The 21,948-nt window shown below is 36.6% G+C and overlaps 1 protein-coding gene across 4 annotated transcripts in view; it reads right to left on the bottom strand.

Annotated features, from left to right (window-relative positions):
- The window catches only part of SORBS3 (sorbin and SH3 domain containing 3), a 114,549-nt gene extending 94,310 nt beyond the window's left edge, over positions 1–20,239 (bottom strand). Inside the window, exons 1-6 of one of the 4 annotated variants that reach the window (XM_053717970.1) lie at positions 20,200–20,239; positions 18,951–19,030; positions 18,756–18,869; positions 18,383–18,631; positions 17,786–17,846; positions 189–273 (exon numbers count right to left, since the gene is read on the bottom strand). In XM_053717970.1, coding sequence (XP_053573945.1) covers positions 189–273; positions 17,786–17,846; positions 18,383–18,631; positions 18,756–18,869 — 509 coding nt within the window. In that variant the 5' untranslated portion in view covers positions 18,951–19,030; positions 20,200–20,239. Of the gene's footprint in view, positions 1–188; positions 274–17,785; positions 17,847–18,382; positions 18,632–18,755; positions 18,870–18,950; positions 19,252–19,321; positions 19,364–20,199 lie in introns of those variants that run through there. The other 3 variants (XM_053717971.1, XM_053717972.1, XM_053717969.1) reach the window with 3 other exon arrangements.
- Between the last annotated feature and the right edge of the window lie 1,709 nt (positions 20,240–21,948).

Below are 21,948 nucleotides of genomic sequence, written 5' to 3'. Positions count from 1 at the left end.
CACTTTATCGCTCACTGCACTGTGTGCTGGCTTTAGAGAGAGGATAGGACAGATGTGCTGCCCCTCCAAAATCTGCCTCCCTAGGCACCGGCCTTGTTGGCCTAGGCCATAATACGCCCCTGCATCACTTTAATTTTTTTGTGTAGTGGTTCTACAGGTAGAGTATGTAACATTTTGCAAGTACTCACCCAGACTTACTTGATATAGGAATGCTTCTATTTGCGTTATTCGATCGGTGACCATCATCACTGTCCTTGTCACTATCTTCTGAATCTGAAATAAGAAACAAGGGAAACGTCACGTTGAGTCAGTAACTGCATTACAAAAAAAATAACTTAAAGGGCCATAATACCCAAATGTTTAAACACTTGAAAGTGATGCAGCATAGCTGTAAAAAGCTGTCTAGAAAATATCACCTGAACATCTCTATGTAAAAAAGAAAGATATTTTACCTCAAAAGTTCCTCAGTAGCCACCTCCCATTGTAAAGGATTTCTAAGCAGCATTTTAGTGTGTTTGTCCTGGGACATCTGAAGGGACTAGCATCGTGCACTCTCATATTATTTCACCAATCAGGTAAAGGAAGCTTACTATGAAATCTCATGAGAGTTAAGTCAAATCTCATAAGATCACAGTAAGAGTTCATGACCTCAGCACTGCTGATGCTGATTGGCTGCTGTTCATTTCTTCATTTTTTTAAAATTTTTTACCTGCAGCTGGGAGCAGCTGAGTATAACTTTTTACACAGAACTTACTCTGCTGAGCTGAGGAAATTGTGAGGTAAATATCTTCCTTTTTTACATAGAGATGCTCAGGTGATATTTTCCTGTCAGCTTTTTACAGTTATACTGCATCAGTTTCAAGTGATTTAGCATATGAGTATTATGTCCCTTTAACCTAGTCTCTCTGTGCTTCACAAAACTGATATGGAAAAAGAGAAACACAAAAGTACATCACATCATTTATGAAGGACCAATTTCTTAAGGAGGCATGAACGTTAAATATTATTATTATTTTTATAACTGCATAGCATATATCAGTAATTTAAAGGGACATGAAACCCATTTTTTTTTTCTTTCATGGTTCAGATAGAGCATGTAATTTGAAACAACTTTCTAATTTACTCCTATTTTCAATTTTCTTTGTTCCCTTGGTATCTTTTGTTAAAAAGCAGAAGGTGCAAGCTCAAGAGCGTGCATGTGTTTGGAGCACTATATGGGGAGCAGTTTTGAAAGAATGTTACAAAGAAACAGGGGTAACTCCTGAACAAGGTAACACATTTCAGTAGTAAACTTCAATAGCAAGACATAAGTCTATATAAGCAGCCTTAGTAAAATGGGTAAAAGTCGTCCTTTATTGATATGCATTGAAGCGAATAAACTCAGAGTAGCGGTTAGCTAGGAGCTACGTCATATGGCGCGTTTCATGCATGTCTGGCGCTTTCTCAAAGATTGGCTAAGACAGGTACACCCAGGTATACAAAACTGTAAAGTCCTGCCCCTAGCCGTGAAATGTTCTGCCACAATTGCACTCAATTGGAGACAAATGTAAGCAGAAACAAAGATTCACAAATCTGTAATACATCGGCTTGTGTTATAATTAACTCTTAATGTTCAGTTGAGTGCAATGTTGGCAACTACATGCTAAAAATCAGGATGAAAAAACTATTAAAAGCAAAATAAGGACATATTTACATAGGAAATGAACAACATTATATTCAAGAAAAATTTGATTCCAATATGTTGCAATGTATGTGACTGTTAACCTAACAGGAATTACATTTTCTAGACTTGAGATTCCCTTACTTTGTATTGTATTCAATTTCATTATATTGAAAGAAACAAGTTCAAGGATGCGCATACAGTTATTGTATTCCGAAGGATAGACTGTGTGATAATACCAAACATACTATTACAAGTTGTATATTATATATTTATAAATTTATAAATTATTGTTGAGACTGTACCTATTATTATTGTAACTGTACTTACGAGTAGGAAATTGATTAGAAGTATATTATGGATAATAGATAATTAAATACGTGGTTATTACATCCCCTGGTAAAGATACAGGTCCCACCTTAGATTCATACCCATAGGTTCTTTTGTACCAAGTTTAAAAAAATCAATTGTACTTCTCTATCTAAAACTGTCTATATCTATTACCTCTTCTTTGATTTGCTGGATGTTCACAAATCCTATATTTTAGGTTCCTGTTTGTAGGACCTGTATATTGTTTGCCACAAACTCCACAGGTTATGAGGTAGATCATATACTTTGAACAACAATCCTACCTATATTTTATATGGTGGACAAAGTTAGTAAATGTTGAATTCACCTCAGAACCTGTGATGCAATGTGCACAAACATTACAGTCTCCCACATCTGAAAAAACTTTTCTGGTTAGCCAGTTTTCTCTACACTGGTTTTCTATGTACACCTTTCTGTAGGATTGGTTTGCATTGTGGTTCTAACAATAAAATACCAAGGTTTTTGTATGATGATTTGAATTCCAAATTGGTTGCTATAACTGTGTTGCAAAATTAATTTGTTTCTTTTTTTTTTTTGGTTGTTCTCTTGTTTTTGATTTTAAAGTTTTGTTTGTTTTAATAGAGAGTTTTTATTAAATTGACACTAAACCCAAAAATGTTCTTTCATGGTTCAGTTAGAGAATACAATGTTAAGCAACATTCAATTTTACTTCTATTATCTAATTTGTTTTATTTTTTAGATATCCTTTGTTGAAGAAATAGCAATGCATATGGGTGAGTCAATCAGTGATCACACGAGGCCTCTATGTGCACCCACCAATCAGCAACTACTGAGCCTAATTAGAAAGTTGTTTAAAATTGCACACTCTTTCTAAATTATGAAAGAGAAAAATTGGGGTTTCATGTCCATTTAAGTTTGCCAATTTCTAATCTCATTTGCATTAGACTTTTTTATTGTAACCTCTGTCCACTAATCTCTCTATGAGTTACATAGAGTGTTTGTTGTAACTAGATAGGTTTATAGAAATTCTCCTTAATAAGTTGGCCTTTTGGAATGCCTTTCTTAAGATGTTGTGGATGACAAGAATCTGCTCTTAGGATGGTGTTACCAGCAATCTCCTTTCTATAGAGTTCTGCAGAGATTTTGTTATCCTTGCCTATTAAACAAATATCCAAGTACTGTATCTTACTCTTGTCAAGCAAATGGGTGGATTTTAAATTCATGTCATTTGAATTCAAATATGTTAAAATGGCTCTTGTTTTTCAGAGCCATTCCATATTATTATACTATCTTCTATGTATCTAGCAAAGACTTGCATAAGCATATGGAAGGGATTTGTATCTCCATAAATTTAAGTTGATTCAAACCACCCCAAGAACAGATTTGCATACGATGGGGCGAATTTCACCCCCATCGCTGTTCCACATACTTAGAGGTAGTGGTGGACAAATAGAAATAAATTGTGAGAGAGAAGGAACTGTAATACTTCTAAGACAAATTAAATTAGTTCAGGGGCAAGGTTACTTTTTAGAAGTAAATAGTATTCCACAGCTTTTATCGCCAGCTCATGTGGAATACATGTGTATAGGTAGAAGATGTCTATAGTCAGCCACTTGGATTGACAACACCACACTTATTTTTCCATAATGTTTAAAGGGACAGTCTAGGCCAAAATAAACTTTCATGATTCAGATAGAGCATGTAATTTTAAACAATTTTCCAATTTACTTTTATCACCAATTTTGCTTTGTTCTCTTGGTATTCTTAGTTAAAAGCTTAACCTAGGAGGTTCATATGCTAATTTACTAGACCTTTAAGTCCACCTCTTTTCAGATTGCATTTTAACAGTTTTTCACCACTGTTAGTTCACGTATTTCATATAGATAACACTGTGCTCGTGAAGTTATCTGGGAGCAGGCACTGATTGGCTAGACTGCAAGTCTGTCAAAAGAACTGAAAAAGGGGCAGTTTGCAGAGGCTTAGATACAAGATAATCACAGAGGTTAAAAGTATATTATTCTAACTGTGTTGGTTATGCAAAACTGGGGAATGGGTAATAAAGGGATTATCTATCTTTCAAAACAATAACAATTCTGGTGTAGACTGTCCCTTTAAGAAATGTGTGGTATCTCTCACATAGCTCAGTAGTGTCACTACAAGTGGCTGAAGGATATTATCCAACCACTCACCTAAGTGTTCACCCATAGATCCTACACCAGATACTGTTGGTCATCCTGGGGGACTAGTTGAATTTTTATGAATTTTAGGTACTAGGCGGAAATTTGCTGTCATCGGTTTGTTTATATACAGGTATTCACTTTGTTTTTTATCTATAATACCTAGATGTTCTCCTCAGTCCAACAGTTGTTTTTATCTCTTTCTGGTATTTGTGAGTGGGGTTCCCTTGTAGTTTCTTGTATGTGTTGGTGTCACTAAGTTGTCTAAGTGCCTCTTGGTGCTAATCTTTCATGTTTTTGTTCCACTATTGATCCACCCTTGTCAGCAGGGGTGATAGTTAGATCTTTGGTATCCTCCAGTTGTTTTAAAGCCATTTTTTGTTTGTGTGTCAAATTGGACTTATATTTGTGTATTCTACTCTTGTTGTTTTTTACTTTCTGTTGTAACTTAATAGGATCCTTATGTTTTTTTAAAGAATGTTTTCCATTTGTAAGAGCAATAGATGGCAGCACTATTTCCTGCCATGTGGTGCTACAGACACTACCTAGGTATCTCTTTAATAAAGAAGAACAATAGAAGTAAATTGAAAAGTTTTTTTTAAAAGTCCTGTATATGCTCTGTTTGTATCACAAAATAAATGTTTTGGGTTTTATATCCCTTTTGTATACAGTTTTAAACAACTTTCTAATTTACTTCTATTATCAATTGTTTTTTTTTTCCTTGGCATCATTTGCTGAAGGAGCAGCAATGCACTACTGAAAGTTACCTGTGCACATACGATGAGCCTATGACAAGAGGTATACATGTGCCGTTGCCAATCAGCAGCTAGCTCCCAGTACTGCATTGCTGCTCCCGAGCCTACCTAGGTATGCTTTTCAACAAGATACCAAAAGAATGAAGCAAATTAGATAATAGAAGTAAATTGGAAAGCTGTTTAAAAGTGTATGTTCTATCTGAATCATGTTTGACTTTACCATCCTTTTAAGTATGATTGAGGCGCTACTGTCTCTCTGGGGGAAGTAGAACAAGCATCATTTTCAGATGTATTTTACCGCAAAAGTAGGCAAATAATAAAAATGAATGTGCACCACAGTGTTGATCTGTTTTCTTTTGTTAAACATATTATAGGCCAGATTACAAGTTGAGCGTAAAATATTGCTTCTGCAAAAGCGATATTTGGGCTCAACTTAGTAATATCAGCACACACAAATGAGTGCGCTTCCATAGGCTCTGAGACACGGCATGAGAACTAGCGAGCGAAGGGGATAAGTCGGGCACCAATGGGCAGCAAATTTGAATATATATGAATATATACATATATATTTATTTGTTTATATAAACACACAAATATATATATATATATACAGCAGGGCTCAAAATTTCCACTCTTTACTAGCCATTGGCGAGTGGAAATGTAATGGTGGCGAGTGGAATTTAGTGAGTGAATGTTAAATCAACATTCACTCAGGGTCTAAAGTCTGGTTGCGTGTTGTAAGTAGCAAAGTTAGCACATTTGCTAAATGTACACTCCTACTGCAGCATTGACAAACACACATTTTGGGCTATGTGCTAAAAATATTATCTGAAAGGATATTATATATTCTAGAAAAGGGCATGGATATGTTATTCCTCTATGGCTGGAGGAACAGCGTTAGTGCTTAGATTGTTACTTCTGACAGGGTAAACGGGGCAGAGAGAGAGAGATTGGAGAGGAAAAGTAATAGAGGAGAAGAAGATAGATTTATGAGTGAGTTAAGAAAAAAAAATCTGTAAAAATATATGAGAGAGAGAAAAATAAAGAGAAAATATGCCGAGTGATAAGGGAGAGGGTAAAAAGAGAGATTGAAGAGAGGAGGGAGGGGAGAAAGATAGTTAAGAGAGAGAAGGGAGAGATTATAATGTTTAAAAGAAAATCTCCATGACTGTCAGCATTATCTTATTCCACACTCTCACTTCAACAACTACCTATTTCTAGCCAGCTGTTGTCTTACCCACAACCATCAAGTTGATGTTGCTAACTGCAATGCACTTATTTTTGATAATCTATTACTGTATATAGCATTATTTAATTTGTTAAGGTATAAAATAAAAAATATTAACAATGACTGCACAATAATCTGTTTTTACAATGGATGAACATATGCAAATAGGGGGGGGGGGTGGGGGTGGTAGTGGTGTGGGCAGGTAGTGGGTTGGACCAGAAGTGGCGAGTAACATTTTTGCTTAACTAGTAGATTACGACCTGAAATTTTGAGCCCTGTATACAGTGTGTATATATATATATATATATATATATTTACTGGGAACACACGGTTCCCATAAACCACCTTTTCAGTGCCGTTTTTTTCTAACACCCCACTTCCCCCAACTTTAGCCCTTTATAACTGCGCGTGCAGTTACTTTATTTAAAAAATAAAGATGCTACCATTTTTTTATTTTCTAATAAAGATTACCACACTGTATTTTTGGGGCAATTGGTCTGACCTCTGGTTAATTTTCTGAGCGCCAATTGCTACCACAAGCTTACGGTAGCAATAACTAACCACTTTTAATAGCTGGTTATTTATCGCACGCCCGTAAACGGGTGAATTTGCCCATTTTCGGGCTCGCAATAAATTAGCGCTCCACTTGTAATCTGGCCCTATATGGGATTCAATTTTGAGTTCAATGGCCCTTTAACTGCAGGTGACAACACGTGGTCGTCATCCATTTAATGCCTTAACTGTGGATGACAACCATGTGTTGTCACCGGGGGGCCATTTTGGAGCTGATCATGGACCCCCTCTGCAGTTAAAGCCCTGTATGAGGTTGCTAAGATTTCTGCATCACCTTGTCTATCTGGTGATGCTGATGCCATCAACCTGGAGACCAGGAAGTGGATAGAGGAGCGTCATGGAGCTAGGTGGAGGTAAGTATTCAAACCCCTAAATTTCAGCTTCCTTAAGCCCAATAAACCCCCCAAGACCCACCATTTAAAAGGCAATTGATCTTTAAAATGGTGGATAACATGGGGGTATGTAATGCACACAAAAAAGAATAATAAAAGTAAAACACATATTTTTTAATAAGGGGGCTCTGGGCACATAAAAATGTCCATAAAAAAGGCCTAGATCTGACCCCCAAGACCCTTTATTTTTTAAGGAATAGTAAGCCACATTTTTTTATTTCATGTTTCAGATAGAGCATTCAATTTTAAACCACAATCCAATTTGCTTCAATGATCCAATTTACTTAATACCTTTGATATTCTTTGTTGAGAGAGCACCATTGCACTACAGGAAGCTAGCTTTAACACATTGCGTGAACCAATCACAATAGGCCTATATGTGCAGCAACCAATCAGTAGCTAGCTCCTGATAGTTCATTGATGCTCCTATGCCTACCTAGGTATTAGTTACAATAAAGGATACCAAATGAACAAAGCAACTTAAATAATATAAGTAAATTGGCAAATTGTTTACAATTGTACGCTTTATCTAAATCCTGAAAGAATACTTTTGGGTTTCATCTCCCTTTTAAAGGGACACAAAAGTCAAAATAAACTTTTATGATTCAGATAGAGCATGCAGTTTCCAATTTACTTCTATTAGCAAATTTTGTTCAGTCTTTTTACATTCACACTTTCTGGGGAACAAGATCCTACTGGGCATGTGCACAATCTCACAGGGTATACATATACTAGTCTGTGATTGGCTAATATCTGTCACATGATACACAGGGCCGGAAAATGGCAGGAAAAAGCAATGTGTGCTATCACATTGTCTTATTATTAAGTACTTGTTAATTATGTAATTCTACTGCATTTGAGTGGTCCTTTAAAGACTAAAATACCCTCTTAAAAATAAAGCCACTCTGTAGGTTTTAATAGCAAGGTGATCACTATAGTAAGAGTAATAACCTGGCGTGAATAAACGTGCATTTATTTGAGTAGAGGCTCATGGGAGCTCGTACGTGTACCAAAGCTATATAACTATACTCAAAGCCCCCCATTTAAAAGAGGTTAACCCCTTCTTATTTTTATCAAGAGTTTATAAAAAACATACACACACTATTGTTTATAACCTTATTTATTAACATTTTTAATATTTATAAATGGTATAGTGTGAATCTGCTGGCTCTGCTGAATAAAACCGTATATAATGTGTTGGTTTCTCACTGAAAATGGTGTACAGTAAGGGTTAAATGTGGGCAACATCTAGAAACTTCAAAACCGCTCAGCACAGGGGTGGAATGGGCTCAGCAGTTAAAGGGTTAAAGAGAACCTGAACTGTAAAATGTGTTTCCAGTAGCTTGTTTTTTTTTTTTTTTTTTTTTTTTTTTATTTATTTTTTATTGAAGGGCATACAAAGAAACATAACAGTCTGTTACCAATTATTACAGAGTGTTCTCATCACCAAAAAAAAAAGAAAAAAAAAATTAACAGATTCATACATCAAATATTGCAGAACACATCGGTATACAAAAGTTCCAGCACTTATTTTATGTGATATTATAACAAAGCTTAATTTGTATGATATATAACATTTCTATACCTATACAACATCTTTTATGCCCACCGTGTGTGCTGGGGTGACTCCTGTTATATTTTACCAGGTTTAATTAACATTTTATGTAGTTATATGCCCTCCAGTTATCAGTTAACACATGACCTAACTTAATATTATGAGAGTCTTGCTGAGTTAAGAAAGAAGAAAGGAGAGAAACAAAGGAGGAGAAAAGAAAAGAAAAGGGGGAAGAGGGGAAGAAAAAAAAAAAAAAAAAAAAAAAAGGGGGAGGGGGAAGGAAGGGAGATCGCAACTGGTTAGTTTTTATATATTATGTCTGTATTTTTGAATAAAAAGTAACCATTTTTTTTCAAAGTTGAGTTGTTGCTGGGGTCCATTGTTAAAATTGTCCGTCTGTTCTATTATATATTGGGAATGGAGTAGATGTGTAAGATTGTTAAGTGTGGGTGGACGCATTGCTTGCCAGTTTTTTAATATAAGATATCTGGCGCCCAATATTACAGTATTGATAAAATTATTATTGCGCATCTCGTGAGTGGTGTTTGTTAGAAGGAAGAATATATTGGCTTGTGATAATGTAATTTGTGCGTGAAATAGTCGATTCAACCAAAACTGTATCCTTTTCCAAAATTGCAAGATTTTTGGGCATGACCAAAACATGTGGACCAGATCGGCCACCACGGATCTACATCTTGGGCATAACTTTGACGTTTGACCATACCATTTATTTATATCTGCGGGAGTTATGTAAAAGCGATTTAAAATTTTAAATTGTGATTCGCGCCATGACGCCGATAGAGTAGCATGCTCCGCCACTATTGTACTGTGTTTCAGCTGTTCGATATCTATTGTGGGAATATCACTTAGCCATTTAGCCTGGATTCTTACCAGGTTGGCTTCACCTTTCTGTACTAATATCATTCTATACCAGTAACTGATAGAGTGCTTTCCTGCTTTGTATAAGGAAAGGCCCATTCTTATGCCAGGATGAAGCCAGTGACCCGTTTGATTTTGAACTAGTTCATTATACCAGTGTCGCACTTGCAAGTACGCATAAAAATCTCTATTCAGAAGTTGGAACTTGGCTTTAAGAAAGATAAAAGTGTGTATAATCGTGGTCTCAGTATCACGAAGATGAATTAAGTGAGTGAGACCTTGTGTTGCCCATCTTTTAAATACTCTATTACTTAATCCAGGACTAAAGCATGGATTCTTGGCAATAGGTACTAGCTCAGAGATTTGGGGGTTGTCGTTCATGCATAAACGAATGTATTGCCATGCTTTGATGACATTTACTATGGTACATTTAGTCTTGAGCTTAGCTGGGAGTGCTTTAATAGGACAGTGTAATAGCGCAATTAATGAATAAGGGGAGATTAGTTTTTGTTCAACTTCTAGTGAAGCAATATAAGATCTTTCCGTGATCCAGTCCATGGCGACCTTAGCCAAACAGATATTATTATAGAGTTCGAATATGGGGAATGATAGTCCACCATATTGTCTAAGATGAGCCAATTTGTCGAGTGCAACCCTGTTCTTACCCATGCCCCATAAAAAGGTCCTAATTCGTTTGTCCAGAAGCTTGATATCTTTTTTTGCTAATATAAGGGGTGTATTCTGCATGGTATATAGTAGTTTGGGTAATATGGTCATCTTGATTAGGTTAATTTTAGCCGTTAGTGAGAGGGGAATTTTCGACCAGTTCAACAGATCTGCTTCAATTTTGTTTAGAAGTGGTGCGAAGTTTTGTTCGTACCATTCTAATGGATTTCTACTAATTTTAATACCAAGATATGTAATGTAGTGTTCTGCAACATTAAATGGAGGCGTATAATTTATTTGTGGGTTTGGATTTAGCCAAAGTAGGTCAGACTTATTAATATTAATTTTGTAGCCTGAGAACGAACCAAATACTTCGATAGTCTTTAATATATGGGGAATCTCGGCTTGGGGATCTTTGAGAAAAATTAATACGTCGTCTGCGTAAAGCAGGATTTTGAAAGCTTTATCGCCTATGTTAAGCCCTTCTAGTTGAGTTTTTAGCATTAATGCTAAAGGTTCTAGTGCCAAATTGAATAATAGTGGTGAAATTGGACACCCTTGACGGGTACCTGTCTTGATATCAAAAGAATCTGTGAGTGAGCCGTTTACCAATAACATTGATGAAGCATTTGAATATAATGCCCTAATACAAGTGGGGAAGTTCCCTATAAATCCAAACTGTTTCATGGCATGGAATAAATGGTCCCAGGTAATCGAATCAAATGCTTTTCGGGCATCGAGAGAGAGGATAGCTGGGTCGGCCTGTTGGTGGGTTTTCTTTGCGTGTAGGAAGTCAATTAGCAAAAAAATTTTCCTAATACTGGCCATTGAATTCCGCTGTGCCATGAAGCCGACCTGGTCCACATGTATTAGGGCTCCAAGGATGGGTTTTAATCTATGTGCCAGAATTGCAGTGAAAATTTTGTAATCGACATTTAGGAGTGATATGGGGCGGTATGAATCAGCTATTTCTGGGTCTTTTCCCTTTTTTGGGATTAGTATGATTTTTGATGCAGTAAAATATTTAGAAGGTGTCTTGCCCTTGCCTAGATAATCATTGAACAGATTCGTTAGTGCTGTTGCGACCTCATCTTTCAGTATTTTATACATTTCGGCCGGGAGTAAGTCAGGGCCGGCAGCTTTCCCCAGTCTAAGTCTGTCTATAGCTTGTGTTACTTCGGTGTTAGTTATGATTTGATTAAGCTTTTCTGCAACTTGTCGGGGTAGAACTGGGACCTGGATATTTCCCCAGAACTTCTCTTTGTTCTGAATATCTATATATGGGTCAGCGTATAATCTCTTAAAAAATTCATGGAATCCGGTCTTAATATCCTCTGACTCAGTTAATCTTTTCTCCCCAATCTTAATGGCTTTTATAGGTTTATGTGCTTGGTGTATCTTGACACAATTTGCCAGTAGTTTCCCAACTTTACTACCGAATCTGTAAAACTTGGCCCTTTGTTGATTTTCTTGTGTCATAGCTTTCTTAAGTGATGTTGTATCCCATTCTAATTTGGCTTTACAATATTTCTGCCAATGTGATTGGTTAGGGTCGGTAATGTACAAATTGTAGGTGTTTCTAAGATGATTTGATAGCTCTCTCTCTCTTAAGCGTGTTTTGGCCCTGATCCTGCATGTATATTTTTTAATCTCACCCCTGATTACTGCTTTAGCTGTTTCCCAGTAAGTTTCCGATTTGTGGTTATATGTACTGTTCTGTAATTTATATTCTCGCCACACCGCTTGAATGTGTTTTTGAAACTCCTTATTGCTGGATAGATAGCGGGGAAAGGTATATCCACCTGCGGGTTCAAAGGAGGTGTTGCTGTGCTTAATTTCTAAAAATATGGGGGCGTGGTCAGAAATGATAATGTCGCCTATCTGCGCGTTCATGCAGTTCCCGAGCACCCTGACTGAACCCAGAAAAAAATCAATTCGTGAGAATGTTTTATGATGTTTAGCTTCACATGTGTAAGCTCTTATATTAGGGTTCTTGTGACGCCAGATATCTTGTAATTGGAGTGTATTGCAAAAAGTTCGTAATATTCTAGATATTTTCTGAGGAGTTCTAATTGGTTTTGTGTTGTTAGTGTTCAGACGGTCTATGTTGGTTGCTGCAAGGTTGAAGTCCCCTGCAACTATCATGATAGTGTCCATGTAATAGAACAATTTAGCCTTCAATTTTACCCAGAACAACTCATCATAGTTATTGGGGCCGTATACATTGCATATCGTATAAACGATTGAAGCGATTTTTATTCTCATAATAATATATCGCTTCCCAGGGTCTAACTCCTGAGAAATAATTTCATAATCCAGATTTTTCCGGATGAGTATAGCTACTCCACGTTTTCGTGATGCACATGGAGTAGATATGATCTCCTGGACCCAGTTGACTTTTAATTTTTTGTGTTCTTGTTCGGATAAATGTGTTTCTTGTAGTAAATTAATATCAGCTCTGTGTTTATTTATGTGTGTTAAAATTCTTTTACGTTTGATTGGGTTTGTGATACCGCCCACGTTCCATGACATGACCTTTAAGGTCATTTTAGTCTATTTATGTCATTATCTATAGGCCTCGTGAAAGAAGGGGAGAGAAAAGGGGGAAAAAAAAAAAAAAAAAAAAAAAAAAAGGGGGGGGGAAAAGGAAGGGGAGAAAGAAAAGAAACCCCCCCTTCCTCCTAGTCTCGCTCCCTCATCATATCTAGCTAAGTAAGCTTGCTTATGAGGAGAAAACATGTGTGGGAATCTTGATTTCTTGTTCCCCTTTATCATACGATGATCCATATATGTGAGCCTATTTGTGATTTGCATGATTCACTCCTGCCTCTATTCCCCAGCCTTTTAACTGATATCCGGCCTATGCTGATCTAAGTAGGCCTTGGCCTCTGTCGGAGTGTTTAACATAATTGTTTCATTGTTATTAAAAAGCTTAATTTTAGCGGGGTAAATTAGCCTGGCCGAGAGGCCTTGGTTTATTAATGTAGTACAGTATGGGGCCATTGCCCTCCGTTTGTTAGATGTCTGCAGTGAGTAGTCCTGAAATAGTAAAATTCTATTCTGGTCTATTTCTATGTTTTGCATTTTTCTGTAGGCCCTTAATATGTTGGTTTTATCATAGAAGTTTAGATATTTCACCATGATGGGGCGCTTCTGTATGCTACCTGGCTCAAGTTGTCTAAGACTTCCCATCCGATGGGCTCTCTCTACCTGTATTGGCTGTGTTTGTTGGTTAAGTCCCAGGAGTTGTGGTAATTTTATTGCTGCAAAATGAATAAGATCCTGATACATGGGGCTTTCTGGCAAACCAATTATTTTTAAATTATTCCTGCGTGATCTATCCTCAAGGTCTTCCAGTTTCTCACTTAGCTCCTTAATTTGAGTGTTGTGCTGTTGACTGATTTGTTCTAGTTTATATGTGGAATCCTCCACATCTGATATTCTGGTTTCTGCGTCTGCTAATCTTGTAGTGAAATTTTTCATTTCAAAAGACAACGTGGAAATCTCCAGTTTAATAGATTCAAACTGTGGGAGTAGCAAATGGGCTACCTGTTTGGATATTTCTTCGATGTCTGTTTTGTTTATGTTTAAGCTACTTGTGTCTGGTCTTGGTTCAAAATTGGGTTCTAGGCTACTCCTAGGTTTCCGACTGTCTTTTGTCTTGGCTGGCATTGCGTGCACGCTGTGTGATAAAAACTTATCCATATATTACTTTATCGACATGTGCCAAAAGTAGTGCGGGAGGGAGGTGAGAAAAAAAAAAAAAAAAAAAAAAAAGGGGGGCGGAAGGGGGTGCAAGTGATAGTGAGAAGGGAGTGGGTGAGGGGGAGAGTGCGTGGAGTGAGTGTACTGGGAAGTGTGAGAAAGTGGGGTACTGGTTAAATCTAGTATTGGGGATAACCCCCTGGTGATAGTGATTAATGCAATTGCCAGAAAAGAGAGAAGGACAGAGGGAAAAAATATGTAATGGGCAGTCTCTGTTGGTGTTCCTAACTAAAAAATCCTAGAACTGCCTATACCACCGTTTGGCCCAGAAAGTGTTATCCTAAATTGCTTGTCTGCTAGATTCGCACTCCAAACAGAAATATCTTCCCATATGTTTCTAAGATGATACTTGTATCAACAGGTATTATTCAGGGGTCCTGTCAATAGTTTCGCCATTAACAATAAAACTCTAATTGAACATTAATAAGCTGCTTTCCAATAGTGCCAAATATTTACAGTGAAATCTGTCCAGTTGTTCCACTAATATAAATAATATTAACAATGCAATTATTCTCTATTTAATACTCAGATGTACGTTTTTTTTTTTCTTTTTCTGTTCTCTGTCTCCCTTCTTTCTTTCTTTTTTTTTTTTTCAGGGGCAACGTTCACTTAATAATTAAGTATAGTTATGCAGGCTCAGATTACAATTGCTACTATAAGCTAAACTCCATATACATTAAATCACGAATAGCTTATGCACTTTAGTCATAAAGTTATCGCCCCACAACAGTTATATAATGCGATATTTGTGATAACAGTTAGTAAGGTTAGTTACTGTTGTTGGGGAGAAATGTGCAATGGATGAAGGGGAGAAAAAAAAGAAAAACAAAGGCAAAAAAGAAAAAAGTTTTCCTCCTTTCGATTATTACCCATATATAACCATATATCATATACACATCATCTGATGTAGTAGGTACCTAAAACAAATTCTTAAAGGACCTTATCTATATGCCTGAATATTGCAATCTTAAGTCAAACAATGGGCTACGAGACAATAATATTCATCACATATTAAGTACAGATTTCTGACAGATATGTTATATAGGGTGACCTTGCTTAAAGGGGCGTTTTTCTGCGATGAAATAGTCAATATGTAGTCTGTTTAAATGGCTAATATCGCCCCTAAACAAAAAAATTAACAAACATCATGACTCCAACAGATAAGTATGGTAACCGGCCGTGATATAGGACTCTCACTAGGGAAAGTCAGCTGCCTTATCCTTTTCCAAGCTTCCGCTGGGAGCCACACAACTTATAATGCTCCTAGGTATTTCCCACATGTGTCTGAACTGCGGTTACCCGGGGAGTCCAGCCGGTTCCTGTTATGGCGTGATCCACCTACTAATATCAAATATTTCAGGTGGTATGTGTAACACCTTAAATGAGCAGTGGTGCTACAAACATGCAATTACAGTTATTATGCTCTTGTAACTGATATAATCCACCTTGAACGTTTTATCGATAACCCAGCTATGTGTAAACTGTAGTGATTTGTTTTATGGTAGCTGTGGGTTTATGAAACTTGCAAAAAGTTATAGTCTGTGCAAAACAACCTCCTCTTCTTATCTTTCTCTTCTTACCTTCGCCCAGACGAGCTCTGGGACTTTTCGTTGTGGGATTCACTCTAGTCAGACCATGTGTAGCTGGTCCGAGCAGGCAGGAGAGTTAGAGCGTCTCCGTCGCTCTCCCCCAACCAGGCGGGGGGGTCTGGAGTTGCTCAGCTTGTCGGCGTCGGCGTTGCTTCGGCTCTGACCGTGAGGGTTTTCCAAATGTTTCCCCAACTCGACTCTGGGGTACCGTCTCACTCTGCAGCAGACATGCTGAGGTCGGGTCTCGAGCAGCAGGGATATGGTCTCCGCCTCCTCCTGTGCTGATCTACCAGCGTGACCGTAGCCAGGCGGTCAAAAGGCTTTAAAGGCACTTCCCGAGCAGTAACGGCAGCCAAGCTCCACCGTTCAGGCCTCTGGGTTGCGGTGTTCATCCGCATCCAACGGGCGGCAAATGCTCTGCACGTTTGTCAGTGCAGTATCGGTGGGGGTGTCGCACAGCGAGCCTCCTCACTCCTCACAGCTTCTCGCCATGCGCCTCCTACCGGAAGTGCCCCAATACAGATGAAAAATCTGGCCTGTTACAAGTTTAGTGTTTTTTCGTTTCCAGTAGCTTGTTAAATATGTTACATAGTATTAAATGCATGAGACAGGTTTATTTTGTATTTGAAAGATCTTGCTTATTGAAATCAATTAATTGAAGGACATGTCCATTCAAATGGACTGAGCCTTCAAGAAGAGATCTGCTTATCTTTTTTTTCTGTCAATACACAAAGGCTAATACTTAGGTAAGAAATTTTCATTATAGGTGGTATTATAATGGGCAAGAATAAACCTAAAGGAGTACATTGAATATGATACAGATAGTATAATAAGGCATGGGGAATACATTAAAGGGACATTACTCTATAATGTGTTCCCAATAATGAATTTTACCTGCTGGAATGTATTTCCTGCTAAAGCCACCACCTATGGTAAAAATATTATTATAGAGGTGGTTTCTTTAGAAAAGCTATGTAAACAGGAGCCAGCAGCCCTTATCAACCTTCCAATGGGGAGTAGGAGAGAAACAGAGATTAAAGTCTACTATTTCTGCAGGTTCAGCACATTTAAATTGTCATATCCTTGAGAACAATTGGTGATGGTTTTAATTAGTAAAAACAGCTATTTTAAATACAAAAAAAGAACCTAAAGGGGCAATGTCCCATGTATTTAATGCTCTGCATCTGGTATATTGGGAACTCTTTGGCGAAAAGCAAATTTTACAATACAACATCCTTTAACTGCTAAGCCATTTCCACCCCTGTGTTGAGCTGTTTTGCAGTTTTTAGATGCTACTCACAGTTAAGCCATACTATAAGTAGTGACAAATGCACATATATTCTATATTGTTTTTTTTTGGTAGACACAGCAGTTTCAAACAATACCAGTGGTCATTTGGCTAGAAAAACTATACAGGGGCTATATTTTCAAGAGGGGCTTATTGGTTTTGAAACAGTGGGTTATATAGGGTTCTCTATGCCTTTTGATCACCTGTTATAGGCACTTAGAGACCCTCTGCATAGAAAATGTGTGTTTATTTACTGGGAAAAAAGTGTTTACACTTTAACCCCCAAGGTATAAACGGTTGGAGGTTTGGGAGCTGAGATTGAAGGTTTTTTTATGTGCACAGGGGCAGCAACCTTCTCTAATCTAAACGCAGTGCCTGGATTTTTTATTAGGCAAAGTAGGCAAATGCCTAATGGAGCCTGCTTAATTTTGTACATAACAGAACTTTGCAGTCTACACCCAATAACATTTGCTAGTTGCATGATCTATTGGCCTAACCGACCAAGACATCCAAACAAGACTTGATCGCTAAACATTTCTTCAGGACCAGTTTTGTTTCATATTTTCCAGTAATTTACAAGCAATGTCAAACAGATTCCTCCAAAGGTATAAAACAATTGATAACAGTGTTCTCTGCAGAAAATGTTGCCAGCCTGAATTATGAAGTATCCGGGTAGGGACACTCTACATCTTTGTAATATAATAACACTTTTTGCTATCCAAAGCACAAATAAGGGCATAATTTAACAAAAAATGTATTAAATGACAATTTGAGAGAGAAAATCTTGAAACATGGTAATATTGACTTAAAGTTTAGACAGTGATGCACCCATTAAAAAGGTAATAGAGAGAACACTGGATAAGGTAGTTAGTTAACATTTTTTAGCCTCTGTATCTCTTTAACTTCATTAAAGTCTACATTATCTTACCTGACCGTCTATGCAGGACTCGGAACATATTCCTATACCAGTCTCGTGGTTTGTCCACACTCTACACGAACAAAAGAAAAGTATCAATACCATACATCTTAACTGGCAGATTTATATGAAAAATTAACTACAATTTCTAAACTCTTCCAAATAATAATAAAATAAGTTTTAAAAAATGATGAATTATTTTACTCTCCCCTTAATCAAAACAGATCCTGAATGTTCCTGATATTTTAGATGGAGTTTAATTAATTAGTTTTAATGTATTTGAATTTCATATCTATATTAAAAAGTAAGTTATAGCGCATCTTCTGATTAATTAAACTTCATCTAAAATATCACTAACATTCTGTTTTTATAAAGGGGATCGTTTACCATTACTTTAAGTCATCTACCCTTTGTAGCAGGTGTTGCAAATCTTTTGAAGAGCATGTACCCAAATTATAAAAAATTATCTGGCGTGCTGTACGGCACTAGAAGATGACAGTATGGTGGTAGCTCAGTAGCAGTAATTTATGCCACCTAGGTCAGGTGTGCAGAAGTTCACCACCTCTGTCTTACAGTATACAGAAGAAACTGATATTATGAATGACTTACAGATCTGGAAGCAAAGGGCATTCCGTCTTTATCCGTAGGTCCGATTCCATCATAGCGGATCCAATGTCTCTCAATTTTCTGGCCCTCACTATCCCATGCTTGCTCTGACGGTGCAGATGTTGCAGGTCTAAACTGCATCTCATTTTCAGCAGAAGCTCTTGGTTGATCTGTCCAGTACTGGTTTATTGGAGAATCACAGGGCAGGAAGTTGAGTGTGTTCGCGCCATTACTGTGCGTCACTGGAATAGCCTAATGCAAAGGGGGCATATATACACCGCTTTGTGGCAATAAAGTGTTACAGGCAGCAGCATAGAAGACACTTTAGCATTTAAACTGAGCACACAATACATTATACATATGTGATAACACTCACCTTCTTCTCTTCAGGGGTTTGTGATGATCTTGTGCTTATTTTTCTTTGCAGGTGTCGTGGAATAAAGTCATCTAATGTAAGAGGAAGATCCGAGTTCAGCCTTTGCTGTTCCATCTATAAGGTGACACCACATCCAGAGTTCAATACACTGCAAACTCTCCTTTAGCTAGGTCAATGGCCATTTAAATGTCTCACCTGTCCATAATCTCCTGATCTTACAACACAGATCAGATTTCAGGAGCTCTGTAGCTCCTTATATGTATGCACACCTGTCTCTTAGAAAAACAAAGAATCCAAAAAAAATAAATAATAAAACTCCACATTCCTTGCATAAAGAAAAACACACACTGTAAACACAGAACTACATGATGAACACACAGCCTACTGCTCAAACGGAATGCCTACAACAGTTATACAGTTAGCTGTAAATGTCAACACACACACACAGCACGTATATTGTCCTACGCTTTGCCTTGCAATAAGCATAGCGTTAGCACACACCCTGCTCAGTACTGCTAACAACACACCCCCCCACTGCTTTTTCCATTTGTAACACATATACACACCCTGCACATCCAACTTGTGACACACTCTTTCTGAACTCTACTCTTAAAGCCTAGATAAATGTTTAACAGTGGAATAGCAACACGTGAAGCAAAGGTCAAAGGTACCAGATTAATTCCAGGGAAAGTGGGCAAGGCACAACAGTTTTAGAGAGAAGATAGAAAGTGTTATATATATCTATCTATATATATATATATATATATATATATATATATATATATATATATATATATATATATATATATATATATATATATATATATATATATATATATATGAGATGCTAAAAACAAATAGTACTTTAAATGGAAGTAGGACAGAAAAAAAAAGCTTAAGAAAAACAGCAAATAAATAGCATAGAAGAGCAAATGAAAAACAGAAGTTTGGGAAAATAATATGGAAAAAGTTAGAGGGAGGAGAGAGAATAAGGGATCTGACAGAGGGGAGGAGAGTTATGATGTGCATTGCGGGATGTAAAAAATGACTAAAAAGGGTGGAGAAAAAAATTGACAGTTTAACAAGTGAAAGGGCAACAGAAAAAAAAATGAAAAGCAAGATTTAATGTCAGTAGAAAGACAAAAAGTAATAGTAAAAAAAAAAAATGGAGATGGCACAAAATGAGGAAAATCTTAGTGGGAACCTATAAGTGAAGTGAGAAGAGGAAATGAATGGGAAACAAATGAAGCAGACAATTAACACACAATGGAAAAACAATAAAAAAAAAGGGAAAGTATAAATGACTGTAATAAAAAAAATGTCATGTGGCAACAGTGAGGGATTATTAAAGAGCAAACACATGATAGGAAGAACCAAGTAAAAAAGACGACTATTGGGTGACAAATATTGAGAAAAAAAAAAATCTCCAAGAAATGTCACTCACCCTCCTCCTCAGTTTGTGAATGCAGAGTCCTGTCCCAAGCAGCAAGTGACCTCCTTCCTCTGCAAATGACTTCACATTGTCTGTCACATTCTGCAAATATTAAAGGGACAGCACAAAAGAATGCATTTAAATAACTCAAAGCTTTCTATTCCTCATTACTTCACAGCTGGTTTTATTTTTCTGCACGTCTCTGCTTCTCCATCCACATCATTGTATACTCTGGCTAGTTTATATATATTTGTGTGTGTGTTAAATCATCTTATATTTTAATAATCTACTGTAATAAATAAATATTTATTTGCTTTCTTAAAGGGCTAGTACGGTGATTTGTAGCATATTAAAAATATTTTTTAATGCTGGCCTTTTTGATGTTGAAGCTAACAGGAAGTGTATGTCTGTGTACATATTAAAAAGCTGTTAAAAAATGTCCTTTTTATATGCCGCAAAGAAAAAAAAAATCTTTCCCACTGGCTGATAAACGGAACTCCCCTCTGCCTTACTGATGGATAGTGGCGTGCCTCACAAAAGGTTAATATTTCTGTTTTTATCGTTAAAGCATTACAGCTTTAAATATGATATTATGTAATAACACATATAATATATATTAAGTTATAAATAATATTACAATACTTATATCACTTTTGAGAGGGGCCTGGAACCTATCTTATTGACTTATTACTTACATTATATAACTGAGTTAATTTTACACTGTTTTACACTGTTTTTTACAACTGTTTCATTAGGAACAGAATCCCGAGATCTATCTATCCATCCTCTATCTATCTGACTATCTATCCTCTAATCTATTTTTCTATCTGACTATCATCTATCTGACTACCCTCCTCAAATATCGTATGATATTTATCAATGAATTTGGACATTAATATAATAATATTTTAAAAGATTTTTAAAGGTTTCTAACAGAAATGTAGATGCTCAGCAGAATAAAAAGTGGATTTATTTCTGTTACATTGTACTCCTGTTAAACTGTGCTTTCAAGCACATGGTGAATTAGTATTATAAAGTGAAAAACATCCATTAAAAAAAAAAATACTGAATCAACTTTCTTTGTAGGGAACAATGACAAAATAAGAACAAAGTCCTTTTATTGCTTAACAACTACATTGTATTGCTTTTGTAATCTGTTGTGAGCTGTCATGGCAACACACCCTATCAGCCTATCAATGCCATTCTTCCTATAAACTGCTTTAAAAGATCCCAGAGGAAGTGAGCCGGCAAGGTAGATATATTAAACAATGTTTTAACAACTCTAATACTCAAATTAAAAATTTGTAGGGATATCAAAACCCAAAAAAAAAAAAAAATTGATTCAGACAGAGCATACACTTTTGAAAAAGATTCCAATTTACTTAATTCCTATGGTATTCTTTGTTGAAAAGTCACCTAGGTAGGTTCTGGAGGACTATGTGGCGGCAAAAAGTGTTGCAATCTAGTACATGCACACTCCTAATCTTATTTCACTGCTTTATAACAAAAGATATCAAGAGAACAAAGAAACATTTGATAATACAAGTAAATTAGAAAGTTGTTTAAAATTGCATGTTCTATCTGAATCATGAAAGAAAAATGTGGGGTTTCATGTCCCTTTAAATTGAGGCACAGGTGGAGCAGTGCCTTTTTAAGGGACATAATAATGCTTAATACATACTACAATGAGGTTAAAGGACCACTAAACCCAAAATATTTCTTTCATGATTCAGATAGAGAATAGAAATTTAAACAACATTA

This window comes from Bombina bombina, chromosome 6 (assembly GCF_027579735.1).
Source record: "Bombina bombina isolate aBomBom1 chromosome 6, aBomBom1.pri, whole genome shotgun sequence".
Classification (NCBI taxonomy): Eukaryota; Metazoa; Chordata; class Amphibia; order Anura; family Bombinatoridae; genus Bombina; species Bombina bombina.
The sequence above is the reverse complement of the archived record's forward strand: the minus strand, read 5'-3'. Positions and strand labels throughout refer to the sequence as shown.